Source organism: Mycteria americana (assembly GCF_035582795.1).
Source record: "Mycteria americana isolate JAX WOST 10 ecotype Jacksonville Zoo and Gardens chromosome Z unlocalized genomic scaffold, USCA_MyAme_1.0 Scaffold_18, whole genome shotgun sequence".
Classification (NCBI taxonomy): domain Eukaryota; kingdom Metazoa; phylum Chordata; class Aves; order Ciconiiformes; family Ciconiidae; genus Mycteria; species Mycteria americana.
Window position 1 is genome coordinate 4,477,290 of NW_027445436.1, and position 12,941 is coordinate 4,490,230.

At 41.6% G+C, this 12,941-nt stretch overlaps 1 protein-coding gene across 1 annotated transcript in view; it reads right to left on the reverse strand.

The window, feature by feature from the left end:
* LOC142402969 (nuclear factor 1 B-type-like) overlaps positions 1-12,941 on the reverse strand; it is a 186,238-nt gene that overhangs the window by 57,230 nt on the left and 116,067 nt on the right. Inside the window, exons 5-6 of the mRNA XM_075488997.1 lie at positions 9,060-9,128; positions 6,327-6,447 (exon numbers count right to left, since the gene is read on the reverse strand). Coding sequence (XP_075345112.1) covers positions 6,327-6,447; positions 9,060-9,128 — 190 coding nt within the window. The remainder of the gene's footprint in view (positions 1-6,326; positions 6,448-9,059; positions 9,129-12,941) is intronic.

The window sequence follows — 12,941 nt, forward strand, 5'->3', positions numbered from 1 at the left end:
AGCAGGAACAACTTGAACTGATGAAGAGTTAGTTTTGCAAGGAACTGGGCGAGTGCAACGATGACCCAAACCAAGTCAGTGTTGGCACCCAACAATTGAACATACTGCTTCTCCTGTCCTGAGCACCCACCTTGACAGATGGGGCCCAAGTCTATGAACATATGTTCTTATGAACATATGGAGGAATGGAGGAAGCCCATGGAATTGGAGAGTAATATCTATCTGTTAAAGGACAGGGGATAGTAGTTAATGAGAATGTATAAATCTGTATGTTGGGTATAAAGATGGTTTAAGTATGTAGTATAAGTTGTAAGTGTTGGTAAGAAGGGATTTCAGTAATGAGAATACAATGGGATGGTTAGAAGATATATATATACTTATATATATATGGGTTATGTGGGGCCTGAGCATGATGCAAATGGTATGGAATAAGGGAGGTTGTATTGGGTCTGGCTGAGATGGAGTTAATTTTCCCCATAGCAGCCCTCATAGTGCTGTGCTTTGTACGTGTAGCTAGAAAGGTGTTGATCACACACCAGTGTTTTGGCTACTGCTAAGCAGTGCTCCCACAGCATCAAGGCTGTCTCTCCAACATTTGCCCCCCCTCACCAGTAGGCCCCAGCCTGGTGGGCAAGATCTTGGGAGGAGACATAGCCAGGACAGCTGACCCAAACTGACCAAAGGGATATTCCATACCATATGATGTCTGCTCAGCAATAAAAGCTAAGGGAAAGGAGGAGGAGGGGGGGCATTCGTTATTTATGATGTTTGTCTTCTGGAGCAACTGCTACGTGTACTGAAGCCCTGCTTCCCGGGAAGTGGCTGGACATCGCCTGCTGATGGGAAGTAGAGAATAAATCTTTTGTTTTCCTTTTGCTTCCGTGCACAGCCTTTGCTTTTGCTTTTATTAAACTTCCCTTATCTCGACCCACAAGCCTTTCGTTATATTTTCTCTCCCCTGTCCAGCTGAGGAGGGGGAGTGATAGAGCAGCTTTGGTAGGCACCTGATATCCAGCCAGGGTCAACCCATCACAGATTCTAAGGTATCCCCTCAAGGAAGATCTTGTAAACTACCGAGTCAGGTGGACCACTACTGAGGAAGTTATCCAGTATCTGAGGGAATTAGCAGTGGTGGAGGTGGTCTACAGCAACCTGGACAATAACCTGGCCTCCAAAGACCCGGATGAAGTCCAGTGCACACAGTCCATATGGTAGAAGTTTGTACAGAGTGCACTGACATCGTACACCAGCTCCCTGCAGATAATGGATTGGACAGACATCAAGGCACCAGCTGTGGATAGACTGGCCTGCCAGCTCTGGTGATTCAAAGAGAATCTCTCTTCCTCCCCAACCCTATAAGCCTATGTCTCGGCTGTGAAGAAACTGTCCCAACAGGTCCAGCAATTTAAAGATAATATCTCTTCCTCCTTGCCCCTACAGGCTAGCGTCTCAGCTATCAAGAGTGCCATATGGAGTCAGCATTTGTCTGCTCAAGGGTGACACCGCATGCCACCCTGTGATTCCATCTGTGCGACACAGGGAGGACATGAGGAAGCAGGATGCACCTACCTCGAACGCAGAAGCTCAGGTATGTGAACTGTGAGGAAAAATAGCAGCCAAAAAGGGCCCATCCAGGAAGATTACTGCTCCTGTTGCTGTTGAGCAATTCAGCAGACACAGTAGAAGAAGGGCTGATCCTCCTTCTAATCCTAATGAAGGGACTTCTGGTTTGCAATTACAGGAGTCACATAATGAATGCTCTGACCAGGAACAGAGGGGCCCTGCCTCCAGCCAGGCAGAGGAAAGGGACAAATAGGTTTACCAGACTATGTGGATTTGATGGCCTGGCACATCAGACCCACAGGAGTATAAGGCTCTTGTAGACACCGGTGCACAGTGTACCCTAATGCCATCAGGATACAAGAGGAAAGAACCCATCTGTATTTCTGGAGTGACAGGGGGATCCCAACATTTGTCTGTCTTGGCGGCTGAGGTGAGCCTAACTGGGAATGAGTGACAAAAGCACCCCATTGTGACTGGCCCAGAGGCTCCATGTATCCTTGGCGTAGACTGCCTCAGGAGAGGGTACTTCAAGGACCCAAAAGGGTACTGGTGGGCTTTTGGTATAGCTGCCTTGAGTATGGAGAAAATTAAAAAGCTGTCTACCTTGCCCGGTCTTTTGGAGGATCCTTCTGTTGTGGGGTTGCTGAGGGTTGAAGAACAGCAGGTGCCAATTGCTATCATGACAGTGCACCAGTGGCAATATTACACCAGCCAACTCCCTGGTTCCCATCCATGAGCTGATTTGTTGACTGGAGAGCCAAGGAGTAATCAGCAAGACTCATTCACCCTTTAACAGTCCCATATGGCCAGTGTAAAAGTCTGATGGAGGGTGGAGGCTAACAGTAGATTGCCATTGCCGAGTGCTGCTGTACTGGGCATGCTAGAACTCCAGTATGAACTGGAGTCAAAGGCAGCCAAGTGCTATGCTTCAAATGATATTGCTAATGCATTTTTCTCAGTTCCTTTTGCAGCAGAGTACAGGTCACAGTTTTGATGTGGAGGGGTGTCCAATATACCTGGAACCAACTGCTCCAGGGGTAGAAGCACAGCCCATGGACTGATACAGACGGCACTGGAACAGGGTGAAGCCCCTGAACACGTACAATATATTGATGACATCATCGTATGGGGCAACACAGGAAAGGAAGTGATTGTGAAAAGGAAAAGAAAAATCCAAATCCTTCTGAAAGATGGTTTTGCCATAAAACAGAGCAAGGTCAAAGGACTTAAAAGGCAGCTACAAAGAGAATGGAGGCTCTCTCTTCACAAGGAGCAGCCAAGGGGCAATGGGTACAAGTTGCACCAGGAGAGGTTTCATCTTGACACAAGAAAATTTGTTTACAGTAAGAACAATCATTCACTGGAAAAACCTCCCCAGGGATGTGGTAGAGTCCTCATCATCGGAGGTTTTCAAGACGTGATTGGACCGGGTGCTAGATAATCTCATCTAGGCTCCCTTTCCCACAAAAGGTTGGACCAGATGATCTTTTGAGGTCCCTTCCAACCTGGGCTGTTCTACGATTCTATGACCTGCAGAAGAGATCCAGTTTTGGGGAATAAAATTGCAAGATGGGCATCATTGTATTCCAATGGATGTGATCAATAAGATAACAGCCATGTTCCCACCAGCTAACAAAAAAGAAACACAAGGTCTTCTAGGTGTTGTGGGTTTCTGGAGACTGCATATTCTAGGTTACAGCAAGCTTGTGTGCTCGCTCTATTGAGTGACCTGAAAGAACTGTTTCAACTGGGGCCCTGAGTAGCAATAAGCCTTTGAACAGATCAAACAGGAAACAGTTTGTACAGTAGCCCTTGGGACGGTCTGGACAGGACAAGATTTTAGAAAGCTGGTCTACACAGCTGGGGAGCATGGCCTCAACTGGAGCCTCTGGCAGAAAGCACCCAGAGAGACTCAAAGTTGACCCCTAGGGTTTTGGAGCCGGGGGTATAGAGGAGCCAAGGCCCACTACACCCCGACTGAAAAGGAGATACTAGCAGCATATGAAGGGGCTTGAGCCACTTCAGAAGTAGTCGATACAGAAGCACAGCTCCTCTTAGCACCACAATTGCCTGTACTGCAGTGGATGTTCAAAGGAAGGGTCCCCACTACACATGCAACCAAGGCTATGTGGAGTAAGTGGGTAGTGTTGATCATGCAATGGGCTCGAATGGGGAACTCCAACTGCCCAGGAATCCTGGAAGAGATCATGGACTGGTGTTGTAGGTTAACCCCAGTCAGCAGATAAGCCCCACACAGCTGCTTGCTCACTCTCCCCCAGCAGGATGGGGGAGAGAATCGGAAGGGCAAAAGCAAGAAAACTTGTGGATTGAGATAAAGACAGTTTAATAGGTAAAGCAAAAGCTGTGTGTGCAAGTAAAGCAAAATAAGGAATTCATTCACTACTTCCCATCGGCAGGCAGATATTTAGCCATCTCCGTATGTCCCTCTCTTCCTTCTTCTTTCCCCAGCTTTTATTGCTGAGCATGATGTCATATGGTATGGAATATCCCTTTGGTCAGTTGGGGTCAGCTGTCCCAGCTGTGTCCCCTCCCAACTTCCTGTGCACCTCCAGCCTACCCACTGGTGGGGCAGCATGAGAAGCAGAAAAGGCCTTGATGCTGTGTAAGCACTGTTCAGCAATAACTAAACCATCTCTGTGTTATCAACACTGTTTTGGTCACAAATCAAAAACATAGCCCCATACTAGCTACTATGAAGAAAATTAACTCTATCCCAGCCAAAACCAGTACAACTGGCAAGAAGGCAGAGATTTTGGAGCACTGCCCAGGGAGGTTACTCATGCCAAGGAGGCCCCACTGTATAATAAATTACCAGAAAAAGAGAAGCAATATGCTCTCTTTACTGATGGGTCCTGTCATATTGTGGGAAACCATCAGAGTTGGAAAGCTGCTGTGTGACATCCCACACAACTAATCACTAGGCTGCTAGAATTGAAGTGGCTCAGGTGGACCTGGACTTGGAAGGTAAGGGTGTAATTCATAGCTTGGTGGGGCCATGATACATGAGGAGATCATGGATACATCATATCAATGATACATCAAGAGGTGCAATGTACAGATGGGGTTGTAACTGAGGGGCGGACAGGACCATCGACATCATTGCACAGGCTATCCATGAATGAGAAACATGTGCCATAAGCAAGCAAGCCCAGCAGGTAAGGCCTCCCTGGCATAGAGGACGGTGGCTGCGATATCAATATGGTGAGGCCTGGCAGATTGATTATATCACATGGCCACAAACACACCAAGGCAAGTGCAACGTGTTTACAGTGGTGGAAGTGATTACCGGATGGCTGGAAGCATACCCTATTACCCATACCATCACCCAAAACACCATCCTGGGCCTTGAAAAACAAATTCTGTGGTGACACCGGAACCCAGAAAGAATTGAGTCATACAACAGGACTCATTTCCGAAACAACCTCATAGACACCTGGGCCAAGGAACATGGCATTGAATGGTGTACCATATCCCATATCACGCACCAGCCTCTGGGAAAACTGAATGATACAATGGACTGTTATAAACTGTACTGAAAGCGATGGGTGCTGGGACATTCAAGAATTGGGATGCAAATTTAGCAGAAGTCACTTGGCTGGTTAATAGTACTGCCCAAACAAACCCCCTACGTACTGTGGAAGGAGATAAGGTCCCCATAGTGCATGTAGGGAACTGGCTGGGAAAGACAGTGTGGGTTACTCCTTCCTTGGGAAAAGGCAAACCCATTTGTGGGATTGCTTTTGCTCAAGGACCCAGGTACACTTGGTGGGTAATGTGGAAGGATGGGGACCCTGTCTCACTGCTCAGATAGATACTTCCTGGTTCACTGAAGGTGCAGAATCCTGCAGTATGAGAGATTCCATAGTATTTGTGATATTATGGTATAATAGGATAGCTTCAGAAAACAAAGATATTCCAGGGAGTAACACCACCACATTATTCTACAATTGTAATGAGAGTAGAGCAGATTCTTCAGCTCTGTGGTATTACTTGCATCTCTGAAAGTATGAAAGGAGTGTTTCTCAGAGCTGGGGGGGGGGCACAGGGGACAGCAACCCCACCCAAGTGTGCCGAAGCAAGGAAGAAGTGGCCTCTTGAGGCCAAATCTCACTGTATTAGATGCATGGAGAACCTCAAAAAATGATCAGTTGTGATAATAAGATGACGATGGTTGGCAAGTATTTTGCCAACCTTTATTTAAAGGGTGAAGTAAGAAACACACTTTCATATAGCAGTGGTAATGCTATGAATATAGACCACTTGTGATTAACCCTGGTTGCTTAAAGTACCCTAAAACCTATTCCAAACAAAACAAAATCTGTCCTAACATAACAATCAAGAAAGAAAGCCAAGAAGGAGCCCTCAAAGACAGGTTTTATGCATAAAATTAGCTACTAATATTATACACTTAGTATTCTCCAAGCCATAAGACCTTTTTGTTATTGAGCATCAGTTTCAGGGAAGCTAACACTGATTTCTTAATAGATCATTAGTAATTGTTTCAAAACCTAACAGAAGGTCATTATCTGTGATAATACAGATAATGACACAGTTATGTCACCATTTCAAATTATAGATATTTTTTCCTAAGTTACTTATCTATATATGATAGACTATAAGCATCCTACTTGACAAAAATCAATGAAAATTCAGAAAACATTATGCTGTTGATAGCATTTGTGAATTACTTTTCCCATACTGTTAATGTTGGCTTCACATCAGTATTTATTTAATGATTTTACCTGCTTGGTGGAGAGGACAGTGACCTCTCTAGATTTACACCCGAGTTCATGTCATGGTGATATAGCTGGCTCGGAAGCTCTCCAATTGGGAAGTTCACACCAGTTCCCTGGGTTATAGGTGCTGAAAAAATACATCACTGAGAAGAGTGAAAGCTAATCTCTAATGTTTTTTACCATCTTTTCATTTCTTAACACTGGGGAAAAAAACATGATGTTATTACATGTTTTCTGCCTCCCACAGAAACCAAGTTCTATCAACGTTTATATATCTTAAAAATTAATCTCCTCCCGAACCCCTAGAAATCCCTTGATGGTTATGCAGACTTAGCATATTTATGTACATAATTATTTCAATGTGAAGGAGTGAAAAAACCCATGACATGAAGGTATTATTATTTGTACAAAAAGTAGTCCTCTGCATTGAGACCATATGGTAGTGCTTCCCTTTTCTTTTGCTCAATGACAGAGATGCTGCTTTGCTTATGTATACCTACATGCAAACACACATACAGTCAGTGTTACCTTCACCTCCTTACAGAAGCACTGAGTATTTTAGCATTTCAAGAATAAATTATATGTTGTGGTATATTTCCCTTTGTTCACTCTGTACATTGTTCAGGTTAACTACCTTTGACACTTAAAAAAATAATTGCATGTTGTGTAACATCTGAAAGTTTGTATTTTTCCTGACAGCTAAAAACCACAATTCTTTTGTGTCCCAAATGTAAAACAAAAATAATAACAACCCCCCCCCCTACACAACCACCACCACCCCCCCGATGGTTAAGAAATCCCACAAAAATCACATGCTTTAAAATTCAATATTAGAGTCATAGAATGGTTTGGGTTGGAAGGGACCTTTTAAAGATCATCTAGTCCAACGCCCCTGCCATGGGCAGGGACATCTTTCACTAGATCAGGTTGCTCAAAGCCCCATCCAACCTGGCCTTGAACACTTCCAGAGATGGGGCATCCACAACTTCTCTGGGCAACCTGTTCCAGTGTCTCACCACCCTCATCGTAAAACATTTCCTCCTTATGTCCAATCTAAACCTACCCTCTTTCAGTTTAAAACTGTTGCCCCTTGTCCTGTCACCGTCTTTCTTATAAGCCCCCTTTAAGTATTGAAAGGCAGCAATAAGGTCTCCCCAGAGCTTTCTCTTCTCCAGGGCAAACAACCCCAACTCTCTCAGCCTTTCTTCATAGGAGAGGTGTTCCAGCCCTCTGATCATTTTTGTGGCCCTCCTCTGGACCCGCTCCAACAGGTCCATGTCTTTCTTGTACTGGGGGCTGCAGAGCTGGATGCAGTACTCCAGGTGGGGTCTCACGAGAGCAGAGTAGAGTAGAAGTATATTATGTGCAACAGTCAGCAGCAGAAGGTATGATTTCATAAGGTAACTACAATACTGATACATTTTAAAGTATTTGCCCACTTAAAGAATTTAAACACCTGTCAATTACAAGTAAATCTAATTTTCATATATGCAAATCCTCAACTTCCTCAAAATGATATGACTATGTCTTGAGCAAACACAAAAAAATCCCCAATATGTGTCTTAATACTGCAGGATCACACTGTTCAGTATTTTGCTGATGCAAAAAAAAAAAATTGTTAGAAGTTAATTCTTGACCATAGTGAATGAAGTTAGAATGACACCTTAAGCCTTGCTAAGTTAATTAAATTCTTAAGCATCCTGTCCTTGTATAAATTAGTTCCCATGTAAGATCTAGGACAGATAGTTTTGGATAGTGCTGTCTCATTTTTGTTCTTGCTCTCATCTAATCATAAAAGATTTTCCTGGACCATTCCACTGTCATCATCTTGGCAATATATTATGTCATCACTGAAAACACTTCTACACATCACTTTCAAATTTGTTTTTGTTTGTTTTTTAATGAAATCTTGAAATACATTAAATAGCATTTGTACTAATGGGGGGTGGTGCTGAAAAATCAGTGAAAACTGAAAATGTATTTTTTTATGCCATAGCATTACAGTAAGTTTTTAGATGTAAATAAAACAGGTCTTCAATCTACATTCATTATATATAAATTTTTTTCCTTTTCATCTACAACAAAAGCTTTACTTGCCCTTTGGTATTTGTAAGTGATGCTATCTTTTGTGTCTTTGTGTGTTTTTGTGTGTGCTGGTGTTCATATTCTTTCCAACCCCAAAATAAACTACTGCAATTAAAAACTCAGTACAGGAAGTGCTATAAATAAGAGAAATAGATTAGCCTATAATACATTAGTCATCCTCCCTATCCTTGCTATGATGTAATTTTCCTTTAAGAGGTATGAATTAGAAAGCAAACAAAGAGAAAAGAATAATCAGATGGTTCACAGAATTCAAAGATGTGCAGAATAACCTGAAAAAGTTGAAATTCCAACAAATAAGTTTCATTACCTATGGTAATTTTATTCACATATCAGTCCATGAAGTTGTGCACGAGAACACGCAAAAAATTAATTCAGTTTTTAAATAAGAGATTTCAATCCATATTTGAAGAGACAAAGAAAGCCTTCTACCCATGTTTTTATAAATGCATGCAAGGAACCATAAAATTGTGCTCAAAGTTATCAAAATTCTGCACAACAATAAGCATTTTCTACCCATCTTTGGGCCGGAAACAAACTCCATTCTAATCAATACAAAACCTTAACTTTATTTCAGTAGGCTTTTGATACAGTTCTTAGCATGTGTTAAATCATTAAACGTAATGGTTAACTTACTTCTGGATACCCTCACAAGTTCTGACACATTGAACACTCCAGATTTTATAAAACTATCTTCAAGGTACACTGAAAGAGATCACAATACCATAATCAGTATAATTAGAAGAAAAATAAATATACAGAAATACACACAGTATATAACAACAGTATAAACATAGAAAGTTCAAAAGTTACACCAAAATACACTGAAAGGAGAACACAGGATGAAATAAGAGCTGAAATGCAAATAGAGGTGTAAAAAAATTTGAGAGTCTAGTCTGTAGGAAAAGAAAGAGATTCCTTAATATGTTCATGAAAATTAGCAAGCAGTATGATGAGTTCCTAGTTAGCCATCTGAAAAAAACCTATATAAAAACCAGTTCCTTTATTTTCCTTTTTAATTTTTATGTCAGTATCAAACTAAGATCATTATTGACAGGACAAGGCAGTTTCATTATAGGATAGTCAGTAATCCATTTCTGTTGAACAGCTTTTTTGCTTAAATCTTGTCCTGTTGCTAGTGACTTCACATTATCACCTTTGATACCGAATCTTCACTTTAGGCTGAAGAGTGTTTTACTGTTGATGTCAATGAAACCAAGAACTGAGCAATAAAGCTGTTCCCTATTTAAACAGGTTTTTTTACTTACATGCTGAAATATAGATTTAGCAATTTACATTTAGGCAACCAGGTTTTACTAGTTAATAGTGTTACCATTTTGGCATTTGTTTACTTATTCTGAGATAGGCAGCTGTCATTTACTTACCCTGACGCAGAAATTCAGACACATTTTGGAGTAGTGCAATGAAGTAACAACATATATTGATGGATTTCATTATCAGCTATCCCAGTAATGTAGCTACATACCTTTTATATAGACAATTGAGAAACCAAGCCTTCCATGGAAGTCTCTTATCTGTAATTATTAAATAAACTGATATGGCTACATAAGCTGATATGTCTGAACTTGAGATTACATGACATGATGACCTTTATAAGTATGAATACAGTCCATTTATCTTTAGAATTATTGGGATTTATATGCTGTACACATCACTACTCCACTACTATTACATTACTGAGAATCTGCTTTTACAAAGAGGATATGCATGTACGGTATTCATGTGGAACAGCACACTAAACATTGCTTACTGTGGTTTGTATAAAGTAAAATATAGTCTCCTTTCTCATTTAAAAGTGCATTTTTGATTTGGAAATTACCAAACTTATGTTCCAACTGTTTGAATGCATAATACTAGCATCATAAATACACACAAAAAATATAAATGTACCTAGTGGAATATTTATCAATATAGAAAATATGATGTCCCTTTTCTCTTAAAGTGAATTTTAGCAACTACTGTTTTATCATCAAATAATTTAGCATAATAGCACCACTATAATCAGAGACATGACTTTAAGAGTAGTACACTTAAGAGATCTGTCCTTGGGTATACTTGGAGAAGTCTATGCTTACTTTTCTGGAGCAAGCAAGGAGGGGAGAGAGAGAGGAGTTTCTGCTGATTTTCAGTCTTGCTAGTCCTGCAGAGCTGAGTCAGCCAGAACCCCTAACATTATTTACTAGCATATGTATAAATGGTGCATCTGACAATGCAAGCTGAAAAACGTGAACACATCCAATTGAGTGCAACCTTGGCAGCCTTCTCTAACATGTTATGCTACATCTGTTACAACTATAAGCCAATGTGAAAAGAACAAAAGACACACTTAAAAATGGAAGCAATTTCATATTGTAAAAGGCCACAGGAGCAATTCCAAGTCAACCTTCCAGAGCTGAAAAGCCACTAATAAGTGGAGCTGCAGTAGACATATAGAGTATCATAAATCTATTGAGTCTACTGAATTATTTGGAATGATGCTCTGACAGAGCCATGATGTCTCCATCTTCAAGTTGATGCCATATGATATCACTGTATCTGTTTTCATTAGTAGTTTTGTAAATCTTCCCCTCTTTCACCTACTTCTTTTCATGTTCCCTCCCTACTCTTATTTTTAACAGCTTCTCTCAAGTTTTTCCACTTTTTTCTTTCTATTCTCCTTCTCCTAGAAGTTGTAGGCATCTCTGCAATTTTCTTCATCTCCAAGATGACATAGTTTGAAATTACTCAAACTATCACTGCAGTGAGAACAAGACCCAAGGCTCATTTTATTTAGAGAAAAAAAATCCTATAGGAGTTTTCTATATATATTATTTCAGGCTTTCTCATAAATTTAGTTTTCCATGTTGGCAATGCTAAGGGCACCCACATAATATAAAGGGCAATAGGAAGGTTTTCTCCTTGTGATAGCAAAGCAGCAGCAGAGAAAGAGTTTTGTGACTGCATGGCATCACTATTTATCATCACACACACACAAAAGGACAAGATAAAACTGGCCATATGCTGCAGAGCGATGGTGTCTGTCTATCACCCTGCAGATTTCACCCCTGCTGTGGATGAGCTACAAATAATCATAACCACAGATATATAAAAATACTTTGCCCGGCATTAGGAAAGAGCAAAAAGACATGCAGATGTTGACAACAACAATGCCTGATTTAATCTTTATCTAATGTAACAAAATATTATGAAAATTTGAAGTTAAAACACAGCAACCATAAACACTATATTTTACAGTTATTGAGCTATTTCATTCTGAGCCTTATGTTCTAATAGGGAAGGCAGATTCCAATGATGTCTTTGAGTACAGAAAAACACACACAGTAAGTTCTGCCACTAAATTGCAGACATATGAGTTTGATGGATGGATCATTAGATAGATAAGGAATTGGCTCAATGGCTGCATCCAAAGAGTTACAGTCAATGGCTCAATGTGGAAATCAGTAAGGAGTGGTGTCCCTCAGGGGTATGTACTGGGACCAATACTATTTAATATCTTCATCAACAACATAGACAGTGGGACTGAGTGCACCCTCAGCAAGTTTGCAGATGACACCAAGCTGAGTGGTGCAGGTGATTCGCTTGAGGGAAGGGATGCCATCCAGAGGGACCTGGACAGGCTTGAGGAGTGGGCCCATGGGAACCTCCTGAAGTTCAACAAAGCCAAGTGCAAGGTCCTGCACCTGCATCGGGGCAATCCCCAATATCAATACAGACTGGGGGATGAATGGATTGAGAGCAGCACTGAGGAGGACTTGGGGATAGTGGTGGATGAAAAATTGGACATGAGCCAGCAATGTGTGCTGGCTTCCCAGAAAGCCAATCGTATCCTGGGCTGCATCAAAAGAAGCGTGGCCAGCAGGTCGAGGGAGGTGATTCTCCCCCTCTACTCCACTCTCCTGAGACCCCACCTGGAGTACTGCATCCAGCTTTGGGGTCCCCAGCACAAGAAAGACATGGACCTATTAGAGTGGGTCCAGAGGAGAGCCACAAAAATGATCAGAGGGCTGGAACACCTCTCCTATGAAGAAAGGCTGAGAGAGTTGGGGTTGTTTGCCCTGGAGAAGAGAAAGCTCTGGGGAGACCTTATTGTGGCCTTTCAATACTTAAAGGGGGATTATAAGAAAGACAGGGACAGTTTTTACCAGGGTCTATAGTGACAGGACAATGGGGCAACAGTTTTAAAATGCAAGAGGGCAGATTTTGATTGGACATAAGGAAGACTTTTTTTTTAAGATGAGGGTGGTAGGACACTGGAACAGGTTGCCCAGAGAAGTTGTGGATGCCCCATCATTGGAAGTGTTCAAGGTCAGGTTGGACAGGGCTTTGAGCAAGCTGATCTAAGTGGAAGATATGCTAGTCCATGGCAGAGGGGTTGGAACTAGATGATCTTTAAAGGTTCCTTCCAACCCAAACCATTCTATGATGCAGTTTCAGCACCAGTAGAGTTCAGCACTTCTAACTGGTTAAGAATTGAATTTGTGGTAAATAAGTTATTGT